The following is an 18,667-nucleotide window of genomic DNA, read 5'->3' on the forward strand; positions in this document are numbered from 1 at the left end:
AGTATTCTGAACTGAGGTAGTCTGAACATTAGTGTAGTAGTCTGAACTTTAGTATAGTAGTCTGAACTGTAGATTAGTAGTCTGAACTGTATTAGAGTAGTCTGAACTGTAGTGTAGTAGTCTGATATGTAGTGTAGTAGTCTGATCTGTACTGTAGCAGTCTGAACTGTAGTAACGTATTCTGAACTGTAGTGTAGTAGTCTGTAGTGTAGTATTCTGAACTGTAGTGTAGTTGTCTGATCTGTAGTATATTAGTCGGATCTGTAGTTTTGTAGTCTGAGCTGTAGTATAGTAGTCTGAATTATAGTTTATTAGTCTGAACTGTAGTACATTAGTCTGTACTGTATTAGAGTAGTCTGAACTGTAGTGTGGTAGTCTGATGTGTAGTAGTCTGATTTGTACTGTAGTATTCTGAACTGTAGTAAAGTATTCTGAACTGTAGTATAGTAGTCTGAACTGTAGTATAGTAGTCTGAACTGTAGTATAGTAGTCTGAACTGTAGTATATATTAGTCTGATCTGCAGTATAGTAGTCTGAAATGTAGTATAGTAGTCTGAACTGTAGTATATATTAGTCTGATCTGCAGTATAGTAGTCTGAAATGTAGTATAGTAGTCTGATCTGTACTGTAGTATAGTTGTTTGAACTGCAGTACATTAGTCTGAACTGTATTACAGTAGTCTGAACTGTAGTGTAGTAGTCTGAACTTTAGTGTCGTAGTCTGAACTTTAGTGTCGTAGTCTGAAATGTAGTAAAGTAGTCTGAACTGTAGTATAGTAGTCTGAAATGTCGTATAGTAGTCTGATCTGTACTGAAGTATAGTTGTTTGAACTGCAGTACATTAGTCTGAACTGTATTACAGTAGTCTGAACTGTAGTGTAGTAATCTGATATGTAGTGTTGTAGTCTGATATGTAGTGTAGTAGTCTGATCTGTACTGTAGTAGTCTGTACTGTAGTATAGTAGTTTGAACTGTAGTACATTAGTCTGAACTGTATTAGAGTAGTCTGAACTGTAGTGTAGTAGTCTGATGTGTAGTAGTCTGATCTGTACTGTAGTAGTCTGAACTGTAGTAAAGTATTCTGAACTGTAGTAAAGTATTCTGAACTGTAGTATAGTAGTCTGAACTGTAGTATATATTAGTCTAATCTGTAGTATAGTAGGATGAACTGTAGTGTAGTATTCTGAACTGAGGTAGTCTGAACTTTAGTGTCGTAGTCTGTACTTTAGTATAGTTGTTTGAACTGTAGTACATTAGTCTGAACTGTATTAGAGTAGTCTGAACTGTAGTGTAGTAGTTGATAAGTAGTGTAATAGTCTGATCTGTACTGTGGTAGTCTGAGCTGTAGTAAAGTATTCTGAACTGTAGTGGAGTAGTCTGAACTGTAGTGTCGTTGTCTGATCTGTAGTATATTAGTCTGAACTGTAGTATTGTAGCCTGAACTGTAGTGTAGTAGTCTGAACTGTAGTGTAATACTCTGAACTGTTGTGTAGTAGTCTGAACATTAGTAGTCTGACCTTTAGTGTAGTAGTCTGAACTGTTGTGTTGTACACTGAACTGTAGTGTAGTATTCTGAGCAGTATTGTAGTAGTCTGATCTGTAGTATAATACTCTGAACTGTAATACTCTGTACTGCTGTGTAATAATCTTACACATGTGGAGCTATTACAGTAGTATGATAATCTCACCAATTTCAAAATAAAACCTTGTGATACTATTTATGATATCCGCAAATATACAACAAAAAAAATCCTCCAATTTATGTGTGTCTAAAACGTTTTTGTTTTCTTTAGTTTGAAATCTTTTAAAGGATCTCAGTGGTGTGAGTGTTGGTAGCTAGGATATGTTGCTGCAGTAGCTAAGAACAGTTCTGTGGTGGAGAATGGGAGGCCTGAGACAGTGAGATGACTCATCGTTTTACTCCATTTTACGTCACTATGCTGCGGTGCTTGTTGCCGTTGGTGATTTTCTCTTCCGATCAGTGTTGTGATTGGCTGGGGCCTGTGGTGGCTCTGTATCCCTATTGGTCCCTTTACTCCTCTACAAGTTCATTTCAGAGGCAGGCCCTTATCAGAGCACCCAGCACAACACAGCGCCACCATCAGTTCAGAGTCTGTCATTACGCCCTCATAGTGACCCTAAAAATATGGGTGAAAATATTGATTTATTTTTTTAAAAAGGGGAATCTTAGTTATTAAGCAACAGTTTGTTTTTCAAGGTTCATGAGTGCCTTTCTCCACAGTCTGTTTTCAACATCAACAAAAAAAAAAAATAAAATAAACTTCTGTCTAAATGTTAGATTTTTTTGCCCTTGGCAGAAAAAGTTTAAAAAAAAAAGTTTTCTAGTTTTCTAGTATATTTTCAAAAGTCCCTGCAGCGTTCAGTGAGAAACCCCATTTGTTTTTTAAATTTTCTGCGGGGTTGGAGGGGAATGAAGGAGAAGGCAGGGAGGGGGGGAGCGAAGAGAGGAAGGAACTAGTAACTAGGACGAGGGAATGAAAGGGAGGAGGAGGAGGAGAAGGGGAGGAGGAGAGTCAGTGAGAGAGAGAGAGAGAGAGAGAGTCAGCCAGTCCTCCATCCCAGTCCAGGTGGGCTGTTACCTCTTGCCCATCTCGTTCTGTCTCAGGAACTGGATGTTGGTGCTGCTGTCAGCCAGTTCTGGGTACTGTTCCACAGGTAGAACATAATACCCGTCGTACCCCTGTACCCTCCCCGCGGTCAGCAGCTGTTGCTTCTCTCCCTCCGTCCACAGACGGCTCCCCTCCTTCCCATCCTTGGCCCTCTGCTGCTCCCTCAGCCAGGCCCCAGCCAGGGCCCTCTGCCGGGCTAGTTCCAGCAGCCTCACCCTCTCCTCGTCCACCACGTCCAGCGCTAGCCCATACCGCACGCTGAGGGCTAACGACGGCACCGCAAACTCCACTGTGGCGCCACGCCGCGACCTCCCGCTCACAGTCACGTTGATCCCGCTCTCCAGCGCCATGCGTCCGCTGGTCAGCCCCAGATTCAGTAGATCACTATCGGCCGAACCGACTTTAACGAAGTAGTGACAGTCACATCCATCCTGCGTGTAGTGCGTTCCATCCAGGTAGATGGCGCCGTTGAGGACCAGGGACAGCTTTCGGCTGTCGTCGGTTGCCATGGAGCTAACTGCCGCCACCACACGTCCTTCCTTCAATGCTAGCATCACTCCCCGGCCGATGATGGGCGTTGATGTGCCGAACCAGTGTCCGGGCTTGTCGCGGCGGTCGCGGGGTTCCTTGTTAAGGAGCCGTCCCTCCAGGGCCATGAAGGCCTTGTTGTGGCGCTCCGCTGCCTGCTGCACCCCCGTTATCAGCTACAGGAGAGACAGGGGTAGGAGAGAGGTTAAAGGTCACTGGTCAACCAGAAGAATGCAGACGAGGAAACACTTATACTGTCTGGTTTACAGCTACTCTCATCTATTCATGTTCAGATTTCACTGTAATCATTGAAGGTTCATATTACTGATTCTGTATTCAATGTCGCATCTAATTGGCATCCGACTCTGAGAGAAAGAGAGAGGACTGTTTATCTATAATAGCAGGCCGCATTTGGCTCAATATAATCAATATGGTGCAATGGAGCTGTAGGCTGTCCCAGGCCTTCTCACCTGTCCATTTTCACAGTCCTGGCTGGCCTGCAGCTCGTAGGGAGGCTCTACGAAGTAGAGGGTGTGACGGGGGAACCCTGGAATGATGTTACTGAGCTGGAAACCAAACATCACCAACCAACTCTTCACGTCTGGGGAGCAAAGACAACAGAATGAATGAAAATGAAAAATAAAGAAAGAGAACTACACATTAACAATGATAACACAACGCCCCCACTCAGCTCTCTCTCCTTTACCTTCAGTAACAATAATGCAGGGGTTTTATAAAGCGCTTTTCAAGGATCCAAAGACGCTCTACCTGTGACGTAGTTCTTGATGTCCAACACGTCGCTGAGGGGGTTGTTGTTCTTGAACATATACAGGTTGAAGGGTGCAGGGTCCTTGCCGATCTTGGGCCAGCTGGCATAGTCTGGTGAGGTCCAGCGACCTGCCAGGACGTCATAGTCCCTCTGGGTGAAGTGGACCAGCTTGGTCAGGGTGTCATAGAGACCCCCATGGAACCCAACCACCAGCTGGAACTCTGGGTTAGAGTCCAGGTACACCTCCCCGTACGCTGTGTACTGGACCTGGAGGTCACAACAAGCACAGACACATGTTTCACTTCAATTCACTTCAACTTTATCCCCTCTGGAGAAATTAGGACAAAGTTGGTTTATTTGTCCATTTTTGTATTTTTTATTTGAATAATCAAATTGACCTCTCTGGACATCAAGTACTAACTTATCTTATCTTGGCTTATCTTATTAACATGCGGATGATGGGCCTTGAGATATTTAACAATCATTAATAGTATTATTATTACTGTCATCATGATTACCTGTTTGATCATTTGTCCGTTGCTGCTGAAGACAGCCAGTGGTGTTCCGGTGTTGTCTGAGGCGATGTAATACTCCTCTCCACTACTCACCTCCATAGCAAACAGATGACCCTGAGAGGAAGCAGTATAGGCTTTACATCATAACTCACAGACAGTCACGTTACCATAATTCACAGACAGTCACGTCACCATAACTCACAGAAAGTCACGTCACCATAACTCACAGACAGTCACGTCACCATAACTCACAGACAGTCACTTCACCATAACTTACAGACAGTCACTTCACCATAACTCACAGTCACATCACCATAACTCACAGACAGTCACTTCACGATAACTCACAGACAGTCACTTCACCATAACTCCCAGACAGTCACATCACCATAACTCAGAGACAGTCACTTCACCATAACTCACAGACAGTCACTTCACCATAACTCACAGACAGTCATGTCACCATAACTCAAAGACAGTCACGTCACCATAACTCACAGACAGTCACGTCACCATAACTCTGACAGTCACGTCACCATAACTCCGACAGTCACTTCACCATAACTTACAGACAGTCACTTCACCATAACTCACAGTCACATCACCATAACTCACAGACAGTCACTTCACCATAACTTACAGACAGTCACTTCACCATTACTCACAGACAGTCACATCACCATAACTTACAGACAGTCACTTCACCATAACTCACAGACAGTCACTTCACCATAACTCACAGACAGTCACAACACCATAACTCACAGACAGTCACTTCACAGACAGTCACATCACCATAACTCACAGTCACATCACCATAACTCACAGACAGTCACGTCACCATAACTCAAAGACAGTCACGTCACCATAACTCAAAGACAGTCACGTCACCATAACTCACAGACAGTCATGTCACCATAACTCACAGACAGTCACGTCACCATAACTCCGACAGTCACTTCACCATAAGTTACAGACAGTCACTTCACCATAACTCAGTCACATCACCATAACTCACAGACAGTCACTTCACCATAACTTACAGACAGTCACTTCACCATAACTCAGTCACATCACCATAACTCACAGACAGTCATGTCACCATAACTCACAGACAGTCACTTCACAGACAGTCACATCACCATAACTCACAGTCACATCACCATAACTTACAGACAGTCACTTCACCATAACTCACAGACAGTCACTTCACCATAACTCAGACAGTCACTTCACAGACAGTCACCTCACCATAACTCACAGACAGTCACGTCACCATAACTCAGATAGTCACTTCACAGACAGTCACATCACCATAACTCACAGTCACATCACCATAACTCACAGAGAGTCACGTCACCATAACTCACAGACAGTCACGTTACCATAACTCACAGGCAGTCACATCACCATAACTCAGACAGTCACTTCACAGACAGTCACGTCACCATAACTCACAGACAGTCATGTCACCATAACTCAGACAGTCACTTCACAGACAGTCACATCACCATAACTCACAGACAGTCACATCACCATAACTCAGACAGTCACTTCACAGACAGTCACGTCACCATAACTCACAGACAGTCACGTTACCATAACTCAGACAGTCACTTTACAGACAGTCACATCACCATAACTCAGATAGTCACTTCACAGACAGTCACATCACCATAACTCACAGTCACATCACCATAACTCACAGACAGTCACTTCACCATAACTCACAGACAGTCACTTTACAGACAGTCACTTCACAGACAGTCACATCACCATAACTCACAGTCACATCACCATAACTCACAGACAGTCACTTCACCATAACTCACAGACAGTCACTTTACAGACAGTCACTTTACAGACAGTCACATCACCATAACTCACAGTCACATCACCATAACTCACAGACAGTCACTTCACCATAACTCACAGACAGTCACTTCACCATAACTCACAGACAGTCACTTCACCATAACTTACAGACAGTCACTTCACCATAACACAGACAGTCACTTCACCATAACTCACAGACTGTCACTTCACCATAACTTAGACACATCACCATAACTCACAGACAGTCACTTCACCATAACTTACAGACAGTCACATTACCATAACTCACAGTCACATCACCATAACTTACAGACAGTCACTTCACCATAACTCACAGACAGTCACTTCACCATAACTCACAGACAGTCACTTCACCATAACTCACAGACAGTCACTTCACCATAACTCACAGACAGTCACTTCACCATAACTTACAGACAGTCACTTCACCATAACGCACAGACAGACACATCACCATAACTGGGTGATAATAGTTATGAGATTAAAGTAATGATAGTGTCCCTGACTCTGTTAGGCTATATCACAATACGTCCCAGATGGTGACATCACCATTAATGTGTGATAATAGTTATGCGATATACTCTGTAATGGTAGCATCACAACAACTTGGTTATATGACAACCACAACAACTTGGTTACATGACAACGATAACAAGGTCATAAGACAATCACAATGAACAGTAGTTAGCACATGTAGCCCGTTGATGAACACACGTTTCTCTAATAATCTGGTAGCCTACCTGCAAGTCATAGTACAGTGAAGCGATATCTGAGCTGGAGTGGTTAAATATATGTGTAACTCTTGCTGGGTGGTTCAGATCAGCGTAGAAAAACTGGAGGTGTTGTCCCAGACTGGTCCGAGTGGACATTCTCCTGCCCAGTCCGTCATAGCGGTACTGGACGCTCCAGCCTCCCGGGAGCTTGTTATATGCTCTAAGGAGCTGGCCCTTGGAGTTGTAGTCAAAGACATCCGAGCCTCGCTGGCTCAGGAAGCCGTCCTCATCCAGACGGTACTGAACGTCACCCAGGCGTGTGATGCGGTCTCGGAGGTCGTAGCGGAGCGGCGTGAGACGGGCGCTGTTCCCGGGGTTGAGGAGGTGCAGGTTACCGTTCAGGTCGTAGCTGTAGCGCCACGTGGACCAGTCGTTCACCTGGAGGCATAGAGAATGAAAAGAACTTTGACACACCTGAAGTCATCTCTTTAACCTCTTAGGTCGACCCGACACGCAGGCGTCCCATCTAGACATCTGGAAATGCAAATGCGCTATGCTAAATGCTAATAGCACTCGTTAAAACTCAAACGTTCATTAAAATACACATGCAGGGTACTGAATTAAAGCTACACTCGTTGTGAATCCAGCCAACAAGTCAGATTTTTTAAATGCTTTTCGGCGAAAGCATGAGAAGCTATTATCTGATAGCATGCAACACCCCTAAAGACCCACAGGGGATGTAAACAAAATAATTAGTATAGTCGGCGCTACACAAAATGCAGAAATAAAATATAAAACATTCATTACCTTTGACGATCTTCTTTGTTGGCACTCCTAGATGTCCCATAAACATCACTATTGGGTCTTTTTTCCGATTAAATCGGTCCATATATAGCCTAGAAATCGATCTATGAAGACTGTGTGATCAAGGAAAAAACTGCGTTTTATAACGCAACGTCATTTTTTTTAATTAAAAAAGTTGACAATAAACTTTCACAAAACACTTCGAAATACTTTTGTAATGCAACTTTAGGTATTAGTAAACATTAATAATCGATCAAATTTATCACGAGGCAATGTATATTCTATAGCTCTACGTCTTGAAATAATGTCCGGATAAATCTCAACCAAAATATCCTGTCGGAGACCAGAAGAAATGGGCTGTCTCTTCTTCGTTTGACCAAGAAACAAAGCCTAGGCAATTGACAAGACTGGTGACATCATGTGGAAGCTGTAGGAATTGCAATCTCGGCTCCAGTTAATGTGGTTCCCATTCAACAATACATTCAAGTGGCGCATTGATATATTTTCCAATTTTCAGTGATCAGATTTTCCTGCGCTTTTCGATGAAACGCACGTTCTGTTATAGTCACAGCCGTGATTTAACCAGTTTTAGAAACGTCTGAGTGTTTTCTATCCACACATACTAATCATATGCATATACTATATTCCTGGCATGAGTAGCAGGGCGCTGAAATGTTGCGCAATTTTTAACAGAATGTTTGAAAAAGTAGGGGATAGGATCAACAGGTTAATACCAAACCTGAAGTCATCTCTTTATTTCTTTGTGTATTTTCTATAAAAAAAATGTATATCCTTTTTCTCCCCAATTTCGTGGTATCCAATTGGTAGTTACAGTCTTGTCCCATTGCTGCAACTCCCGTACGGACTCAGGAGAGGCAAAGGTCGAGAGCCGTGCGTCCCCCGAAACACAAACCCAGCCAAGCCACACTGCTTCTTGACACAATGCCCGCTTAACCTGTCTAGAACTGGGGAACCCCGTTCCACTAGTGGAACCCCCCCTGCAACAGCCAGTGAAAGTGCAGGGCGCCAAATTCAAAACAACTAATAATTACAATTCCTCAAGCATACAAGTATTTTACACCATTTTAAAGATACAATTCTCGTTAATCCAGCCAGTGTCTGATTTCAAAAAGGATTTACAGCAAAAGCACCACAAACGATTATGTTAGGTCACCACCAAGCCACAGAAAAACACATTTTACCAGCCAAAGAGAGGAGTCACAAAAAGAACAAATAGAGATAAAATTCATCACTAACCATTGATGACACTCACATGACTTCATGTTACACAATACATGTATGTTTTGTTTGATAAAGTTCATATTTATATTAAAAAAAATCTGAGTTTACTTTGGCGCGTTACATTCAGTAGTTTTAAAACATGCGGTGATTGTGCAGAGAGCCACATCAAATTACAGAAATATTCATAATAAACATTGATAAAGATACGACTATTATACATGGAACTTTAGATAAACTTGTCCTTAATGCAACCGCTGTTTCAGATTTTTTTTAAACTTTACGGAGAAAGCAAACCATGCAATAATCTGAGTACAGCATTTAGACAAAAAGCCAAAAACATACCCGCCATATTGGGTAGTTAACATTACTCAGAAATAGGATTTTAAATATTCACTTACCGTTGATGATCTTCATCAGAATGCACTCCCAGGAATCCCAGTTCCACCATAAATGTTTGATTTGTTCGATAATGTCCATCAGTTATGTCCAAATATTTTCTTTTGATAGGGCGTTTGTTTACAAATCCAAAAGCGCGTTCAGGTCGTGCTGAACGTCGGACGAAAAGTTTAAAAAGTTCCGTTACAGGCCATAGAAACATGCCAAACTAAGTATGGAATCAATCTTTAGGATGTTTTTAACATAAAACTTCATTAATGTTCCAACCGGACAATTCCTTTGTCTGTACAAATTAAGTAGAATGTAGCTATCTTTCACGTAAGCGCGCCAGACCGAGGCTGTGGCACTCTGCCAGACCACTCACTCAAAGAGCTCTTATGAGCCCCTCCTTTAGAGTAGAATCCTCAAAACAGTTTGTAAATACTGTTGACATCTAGTGGAAGCCTTGGGAAGTGAAACATAACTAATATCCCAATGTATCTTCAATGGGGGCTGAGTTGAAAAACTACAAACCTCAGATTTACCACTTCCTGGTTGGATTATTCTCAGGTTTTTGCCTGACATATCAGTTCTGTTATACTCACAGACATCATTCAAACAGTTTTTCTCCGGGTTGGAGCGAGCGGTCGCATCGGCACTTCGCTCCGCAGGTAGTATAACTTTTTCATTACATTTCATTACATTTCATTATAGTACAAAGGTTTGATTTGTCTAATCTTAGCAATTTCTTCTTAGCTAGCTACATAGCCGTCTTTGTATCAAAGATAATTGCGTAATTATCGTATTTCGTCGTCCTAACGTAGTCTTCACTGCTCTGCCCAGCAGCTAGCCAGCTAGCAAACGTCCACCGATTAGCAGCACTGTAGAAACTATTACACTCAACTGAATGACTTGATTAGTGTAGTGTTAGCTAGCTACATAGCTGTCTTTGCTGTCTTCGTATCCAAGATAATTGTGTAGTTTAGAGTGTGTAGTCTTAGAGTGATTATCTTAATTTACCGAGGTTAGCTAGCCAGCTATTTGTCGTCCTTAACGTAGGAGACTCTGCTAGCTAGCCAACAGCTAGCCAACGTCTTCCGAATAGAACTCAACAACCCGGTCGCATTCACAGGTAGTATCACATTTTCATTTCATTTCATTACAGTACAACGGTTTGATTTGTTTGATCGTAGCTAGCTACATAGCTAGCTACATAGCCGTCTTTGTATCAAAGATAATTGTGTAGTCTAGAGCGATTTTCTAGGTTAGCTAGCCAGCTATTGTCGTTCTTTTAACGCAACGTAACGTAATCAACACTGCTAGCTAGCCAGCTAGCCCCCGAATAGCAGCACTGTATAAACTATTACACTCAACGGAACGACTTGATTAGTGTAGTGTCAACAACGCAGCCACTGCCAGCTAGCCTACAAAGTCAACAACGCAGCCACTGCCAGCTAGCCTACTTCAGCAGTAATGTATCATTTTAATCATTTTAGTCAATAAGATTCTTGCTACGTAAGCCTAACTTTCTGAACATTCGAGACGTGTAGTCCACTTGTCATTCCAATCTCCTTTGCATTAGCGTAGCCTCTTCTGTAGCCTGTCAACTATGTGTCTGTCTATCCCTGTTCTCTCCTCTCTGCACAGACCATACAAACGCTCCACACCGCGTGGCCGCGGCCACCCTAATCTGGTGGTCCCAGCGCGCACGACCCACGTGGAGTTCCAGGTCTCCGGTAGCCTCTGGAACTGCCGATCTGCGGCCAACAAGGCAGAGTTCATCTCAGCCTATGCCTCCCTCCAGGCCCTCGACTTCTTGGCACTGACGGAAACATGGATCACCACAGACAACACTGCTACTCCTACTGCTCTCTCTTCGTCCGCCCACGTGTTCTCGCACACCCCGAGAGCTTCTGGTCAGCGGGGTGGTGGCACCGGGATCCTCATCTCTCCCAAGTGGTCATTCTCTCTTTCTCATTTACATTTACATTTAAGTCATTTAGCAGACGCTCTTATCCAGAGCGACTTACAAATTGTGAGTGGTCTGGCAGAGTGCCACAGCCTCGGTCTGGTGCGCTTACGTGAAAGATAGCTACATTCCACTTAATTTGTACAGACAAAGGAATTGTCCGCTGTACAGAAACCCAGCCTAAAACCCCAAACAGCAAACAATGCAGGTGTAAAAGCACCAGATCCATTCTAAGAACATTTCCGAATGGTACTCAGAAGTATCCATTATAACAACTATCCATTATAACAACTACAACCACAAAAAAGACCTTGGGACTCCTGGGGAACGCACCCCTTCCCTTTGTCTACCAAGCCATCATATCAGCTTAGCCCACTAGGAACTTTTCTATCATGTCAGTAACCAATGTGTGTGTGTTTATGTAATTCTGTGATTGATTAAGATTAAATAAATAAATAAATAAGCCAATTTGTATGTCATAATACATTAATAAGTGACTGTAATTGATAATATATGAAAATATCTGAAGAGTTATATTCTGGAAATTCACACTCTATAAACAATTTTTTCCTGCAGTGTCCCGACTTCTTAGTTAATTAAAGTTACATGTGTAGTTTAATCGCGTAATTAAATTACACAAAGAGAATTGATTTGATAATATACAGTCTTCACATTTAATGATAGTCAAAGCTTTTGACAGCTTAAATCAGGTAATTGAATGTAGGAGAATCTAAAACTGAAGTGTAAAGTGAAAAGGAAAAACATTCTCTGTATTTGCAAAGAAAACCAACATTTAATGAAGACCAATGTTTCAGGAAGGGGTCTGTAGTAATCTTCTAGGATTGTGATTTGGTGCTCAACTACTGCAGGACTAGTATTACACTGGACAAGTCAGATCTCCTACCTTCACCCCGCTGAGCTGTCCGTCCCCGTCATACTCATAGCGATACTGTGTTGTGTTGGCGTATGGTCCAATCTTCAGCTCTCGCTTCACCACCCGTCCCATACTGTCGTACTGCACCGTCATCCAGTACATCAGGGACCTGAAGATCTCGTACTGCACCTCCTTGATGCGCCCGTGAGTGTCGAAGTGCTTGCTGAGGGTCATCACAGCCGTGGTTATGATCTGGTTGATGTCATAGTAGATCACACCAAACTTCCCAAAGTGTTCAACCTGTAGCCAAGACAACAGTCAAGAGTTAAGTCAAATATTGTACAGAGGGTCTAGGTCCCACTTTAACTAGATAGTCCAGTATAGATGATTTATGCTTAGTCTATCAACTGTAACTGACATCCTGCAATGGGTTGGATTGGGTTGTTGCTGGAGCTAGGGTTTAGGGTTTGAGTTGTTGCTGGAGCTAGGGTTTAGGGTTTGAGTTGTTGCTGGAGCTAGGGTTTAGGGTTTGAGTTGTTGCTGGAGCTAGGGTTTAGGGTTTGAGTTGTTGCTGGAGCTAGGGTTTAGGGTTTGAGTTGTTGCTGGAGTTAGGGTTTAGGGTTTGAGTTGTTGCTGGAGATAGGGTTTAGGGTTTGAGTTGTTGCAGGAGCTAGGGTTTAGGGTTTGAGTTGTTGCTGGAGCTAGGGTTTAGGGTTTGAGTTGTTGCTGGAGTTAGGGTTTAGGGTTTGAGTTGTTGCTGGAGCTAGGGTTTAGGGTTTGGGTTGTGGCTGGACTTAGGTTTGGGTTTGAGTTGTTGCTGGAGCTAGGGTTTAGGGTTTGAGTTGTTGCTGGATCTAGGGTTTAGGGTTTGGGTTGTGGCTGGAGTTAGGTTTGGGTTTGAGTTGTTGCTGGAGCTAGGGTTTAGGGTTTGGGTTGTGGCTGGAGTTAGGTTTGGGTTTGAGTTGTTGCTGGAGCTAGGGTTTAGGGTTTGGGTTGTGGCTGGAGTTAGGTTTGGGTTTGAGTTGTTGCTGGAGCTAGGGTTTAGGGTTTGGGTTGTGGATGGAGCTGGAGCTGGAGCTATGTTTAGGGTTATGGCTGGAGCTAGGGTTAGGGTTAGGGTTGGAGCTGGAGCTGGAGCTAGGGTTAGGGTTGTGGCTAGAGCTGGAGCTAGGGTTAGGGTTGTGGCTGGAGCTAGGGTTGTGGCTGGAGATAGGGTTGAGGGCTAGGGTTAGGGTTGTGGCTGGAGCTAGGTTTAGGATTGTGGCTGGAGCTAGGTTTACAGTTGTGCGTGGAGCTATGGTTAGTTTGGATTGTGGCTGGAGTTGAGGGCTAGGGTTAAGGGTTAGTGTTGAACCAGGATGTGGACATGAAGCTAGGTTTAGGGTTAGGGGTTGAGGTTAGGTTTGAGGCTAGGGTTAGGGTTGAACCAGGATGTGGACATGAAGCTAGGTTTAGGGTTAGTGTTGAGGGTTGGGGTTGAAGCTAGGTTTAGGGTTGTGGTTGGAACTAGAATTAGGGTTAGTAGTATAGTTTTCTACCCACCTTTCCAGAGATCTCGTCATAGCGGTAGAGGTCCACAGGCAGAGGAGTCTCACTGATGACTGGCTTCATACTAGCGATACGGAAGCTGTTGTCATGGTAAGTGTAGTCAAACCTAGCATTCACCATCCCCTCCTCACTGAACCGGTAGATCTGCTTGTCAATCAACGGACCCATCTTACGGTAACGTATCGTACAGGAGAACCCACCGCTCTGTAAGTTCACCATCTTCAGCACCCCAGCTGTCTCGTCGTAACCGAACGTCACCACGGTGCTGTCGTAGAGGATCTCAGCTAGCTTGACCAGCTTTCCGTACTTGTAAAGGACACGTCGGCCGGTGCCGAGGTAGTGGGTGGCCTGGGGGCGGCCGTCTTCGCTGAAGTCGTGGATGATGGAGGCGTTGCTCTCCGGAGGGTTGTAGGTGTTGCGGATGTAACCGATAGAGACGTGGGTGGACATGGTGTGGCGAGCTACACTAGGCATGGTGACGGCCGTGACTCGCCCCGAGGCGTCAAAGTCAAATATGTACTGTCTCTGGCTCTGCAGGAGAAGGACCATGGACTGGAGAGAGCGAAGGAGGGACAGAGGAGAGAGCGAAGGAGGGAGAGAAGGAGGGAGAGGGAACATAAGTCATCATCATCACCAATAACATAATTTTATGAACTTTTCACTTCTCTCAACCAGCCTGTTTTTACTATCCCTGCCACAGGTGCTATGATGCACTCACCCTATCCAGGTGGCTGTAGCTCCACACAGATGATAACAACAGTACCAGTAACAGTACCAATAACAGTATCAGTACCAGTAACAGTAACAGTAACAGTATCAGTAAAAGTACCAATAACAGTACCAGTAACAGTATCAGTAAAAGTACCAATAACAGTACCAGTAACAGTATCAGTAAAAGTACCAATAACAGTACCAGTAACAGTATCAGTAAAAGTAACAATAACAGTACCAGTAACAGTATCAGTAAAAGTAACAATAACAGTACCAGTACCAGTAACAGTATCAGTAAAAGTACCAGTAGTCAGTAACAGTATCAGTAAAAGTACCAGTATCAGTACCAGTAACAGTACCAGTAACAGTATCAGTAAAATTACCAATAACAGTAACAGTACCAGTAACAGTACCTGTACCAGTAACAGTATCCATAAAAGTACCAATAACAGTATCAGTAAAAGTACCAATAACAGTAACAGTACCAGTAACAGTATCAGTAAAAGTACCAGTACCAGTACCAGTAACAGTATCAATATAAGTACCAATACCAGGACCTGTAACAGTAACAGTACCAGTATCAGTAAAAGTAACAGTACCGGTAACAGTACCAGTACCAGTAAAAGTACCAGACAGTGCTATGTCCTCACCTTATCCAGATAACTATAGCTCCACACCTTGCCATCTATGAATGACCGTGACAGAATACGTCCCTGAGGGTCAAACTCTGTCCTCTCGCTCATACTGCCCCTCTGCAGCCCCACCAGCTGACCCGTGGTTGAGTATGACACATTCACCACCGCTAGGCTGCTGCTAGGCAACCACATGGCGGGACGGCCCTGCGTGTCGTACATGATGCGGAGCGTGAACTTGCGGTGGTCGTCGTAGATCTTCTCTGTCCGAGTGTTGCGGTCGAAGTCGATGGAGAGGAGGTTACGACCATGTGCCTGGAGGAAGATAGATAGTGATGAAAGGGAAAGCCCCCATGAAATGGACAAAAATGAATGGCAACATATTGCCATTGGACGAAACACATACATGATTGCAAATACCACTCAAATGGACCGCAGTTCATTCAAAGCTTATGGCAAATGCCAAGTGTCATACAGCAAAAATCACAAAGAGTGAGAGCGTGCTCCACCGTAAATTTTCATATTGCAAATGAACATAAAGCCAAGACCCAAGGGTCAATTATTATTATTTTTTTTTCAAAAAGTACACCTTCTTCTAAAAAAGTGCTTTCTGGACCGTTTTTCGAAATCTTTTAGATTTTTTTGTCAATAATACATATATAACAACCATATGAACGTACCTTTATCTTATTTTATTGAGTTATATGTTTTGTCCATTTGTAATATACTATCATAGGAAGTCAAATGTCAGTGAACCATGGCCAAATGGCATAAGGAATGTCCAAATGCCATATATAAGTATTGGAAGTGCCAAATCAGGATGTTATGTCCATTTGCCATATATGATCATAGGAAGTCAGTTTCCGAACCCAAAAGTCAGTGAACCATGTCCAAATGGCATTTATACTGACCAAATTATATATATCACTATGTTAAGCCCTGAATCAACATAGAAGGTCTATTTGTCATGTTTTATGAGAGAAGTGGGACTTTGTCGTTTTTAAACGATTTTTTGAAAAACGTCCAAAATGACCAGGGGTGCCCTCTATTGGTTGGGCACGGGTGGGGGTGCTCCCTTCTTGGTCATGGACCCATTGCACCCCCTAAAATTATTAAAAACCATTTACCAGGTGCACGGCTGTTTACAATGTCTTACAATGGGCATTTACCATCATGAATTTGACATGCTCTAATATACTGCAAAAATACCCAATTGACTGGCCTGTTGAACTCGGGATGGCAGGGCAGTGATAGTGGTTTCTCTCCATCGCTCGTTGGTGTTGATTTCAGAGTGTCAATTTGGTGATGGTTTATCACTGTTTAAACTTATTGCAAATGTACTGTCCGTTTGCAATGTGTTTCCAATGGGCATTTACCATCACGAATTTGGCATGCTCTAGTATACTGCAGAAATGCCCAATTGACTGGCCCATTGAACTTGGGATGGCTGGGCAGTGAAAGTGGTTCCTCTCCTTCGCTTGTTGTGTTACTCCATCCTTGCTGTGTGTGTGTGTGTGTGTGTGTGTGTGTGTGTGTGTGTGTGTGTGTGTGTGTGTGTGTGTGTGTGTGTGTGTGTGTGTGTGTGTGTGTGTGTGTGTGTGTGTGTGTGTGTGTGAGAGAGTTTTTCTTGGACATCTGATGGGAGAAATGACTGATTTGTTTTGGAAAGATATGACCTTTTTAACCCTTTAAAACAGCCCCTATGACCCTAATTTAAGGCACTTCCGGTTGGCACAGGAAGCTGAATTGACATTGTATGATTTCTTGTAAATTACGATAGATAAATGGCTGTTTTTTCCCCTGACACTGTAGGTTCACATACTTTGACGTGAAGCGGTCAAATTAGCGGTCAAATTAGCACTCTATGACCGTTTTTGACCTTTAATACCAGAAAATGGGACTTAATTCAAAAAGCGTTGAGGCCTCGATGCCATCTTGTTTCTGGGCTAACAGCCCATTTGGACAAACCTGTGATCACAGAGTTTCATCTTCAAAGTCTTTTCTGTTTAGGAGAAATGGCCATGTCACTGGTGATGTTTTGTCCATTTGCGATAAGCAGCCACTCGCCATCTGGTGGAATATTACCGAACAGCGGAAAAATTACCAAAATTAAAAAATAAATCAAACGGAAACCAAATGTCCGAGAGACTTCATTCGGGAGCTTCCCGGAAGATCTGGCCATGGTGCACGGACCGAGGCTGTCGGCCTATTTTAAAAGCATTCGCGTACGTCTAGTAAGGGACCGTACATTTGCAATATGGAGATCCTCATCAATCATACTGCAAATGTCGAAGAGTGCCCTTATGTATGTAATCTCTGTAGCCAGAGTCAGTGATGTCATCTCTGTAGCCAGAGTCAGTGATGTCATCTCTACACACAGAGTAAGTGATGTCATCTTTACACAAAGTAACTGATGTCATCGCTACACACAGAGAAAGTGATGTCATCTCTACACATACTGTAGAGTATGTGATGTCATCGCTAATGATTAAATGACACACAGAAAGGAAGCGAGGTCATCTCAGCTCACCCTCAGCTTCCTGCCAAACACAGTGACCTTCCCTTTGGTCTGTTCCTTGCGGAGCCGCCACTCAATGGAGTTGAGTCCGTTGTCTGTCGGTAGTGTGATGTTCCTACGGCCAATCGTAGGACTGACCGATCCGGCCAGGATGTGGGGCTCAGTGTGGAAGCTGATGCCCATCCCATTGGCATACATCACCCGCAGGGTGCCGTTGTTACACAGCTGGTAGCTGTTCCTCACCTGGTCTGTAGGGGGCGATGGGGACAAGGAGAGAGAAGGGAGTTGTCATGTGAGTTGGCTCTTTTACTGGTGTCTTCCTCTGTTATGTTTACATGCTGAAAAAAGAGAAAGTTGCAGATTAAATTGAAATGGATTTTCACTGCCCTTCACAAGCAGAACTCCTTCCTTGAACAAAAACCTAACAATTTGTCTTCTGATACATTTGGCAACTTGTCAGTATCATTTCTGATCAGGCAACTTGTCAGTATCATTTCTGATCAGGCAACTTGTCAGTATCATTTCTGATCAGGCAACTTGTCAGTATCATTTCTGATCAGGCAACTTGTCAGTATCATTTCTGATCAGGCAACTTGTCAGTATCATTTCTGATCAGGCAACTTGTCAGTATCATTTCTGATCAGGCAACTTGTCAGTATCATTTCTGATCAGGCAACTTGTCAGTATCATTTCTGATCAGGCAACTTGTCAGTATCATTTCTGATCAGGCAACTTGTCAGTATCATTTCTGATCAGGCAACTTGTCAGTATCATTTCAGATCAGGCAACTTGTCAGTATCATTTCTGATCAGGCAACTTGTCAGTATCATTTCTGATCAGGCAACTTGTCAGTATCATTTCTGATCAGGCAACTCAACACTCAGATTGACTCATAATGAAAGTAAATGTGCATCTGGTTTATTGAAGAGCTTGCAAGCTTGGTAAATGAATAATCTGGCACTCTGTCATTTCAGGTTTTTCTA

The 18,667-nt window shown here is 43.3% G+C and overlaps 1 protein-coding gene across 1 annotated transcript in view; it reads right to left on the reverse strand.

Moving 5' to 3' along the window:
- Positions 1-216: 216 nt before the first annotated feature.
- LOC124010625 (teneurin-2-like) overlaps positions 217-18,667 on the reverse strand; it is a 170,003-nt gene continuing 151,552 nt past the window's right edge. Inside the window, exons 28-36 of the mRNA XM_046323296.1 lie at positions 17,697-17,932; positions 15,185-15,481; positions 13,818-14,375; positions 12,306-12,575; positions 7,039-7,449; positions 4,445-4,555; positions 3,926-4,193; positions 3,628-3,758; positions 217-3,333 (exon numbers count right to left, since the gene is read on the reverse strand). Coding sequence (XP_046179252.1) covers positions 2,596-3,333; positions 3,628-3,758; positions 3,926-4,193; positions 4,445-4,555; positions 7,039-7,449; positions 12,306-12,575; positions 13,818-14,375; positions 15,185-15,481; positions 17,697-17,932 — 3,020 coding nt within the window. The 3' untranslated portion in view covers positions 217-2,595. The remainder of the gene's footprint in view (positions 3,334-3,627; positions 3,759-3,925; positions 4,194-4,444; positions 4,556-7,038; positions 7,450-12,305; positions 12,576-13,817; positions 14,376-15,184; positions 15,482-17,696; positions 17,933-18,667) is intronic.

The sequence above is a fragment of the Oncorhynchus gorbuscha genome, linkage group LG23 (genome assembly GCF_021184085.1).
Source record: "Oncorhynchus gorbuscha isolate QuinsamMale2020 ecotype Even-year linkage group LG23, OgorEven_v1.0, whole genome shotgun sequence".
NCBI lineage: Eukaryota > Metazoa > Chordata > Actinopteri > Salmoniformes > Salmonidae > Oncorhynchus > Oncorhynchus gorbuscha.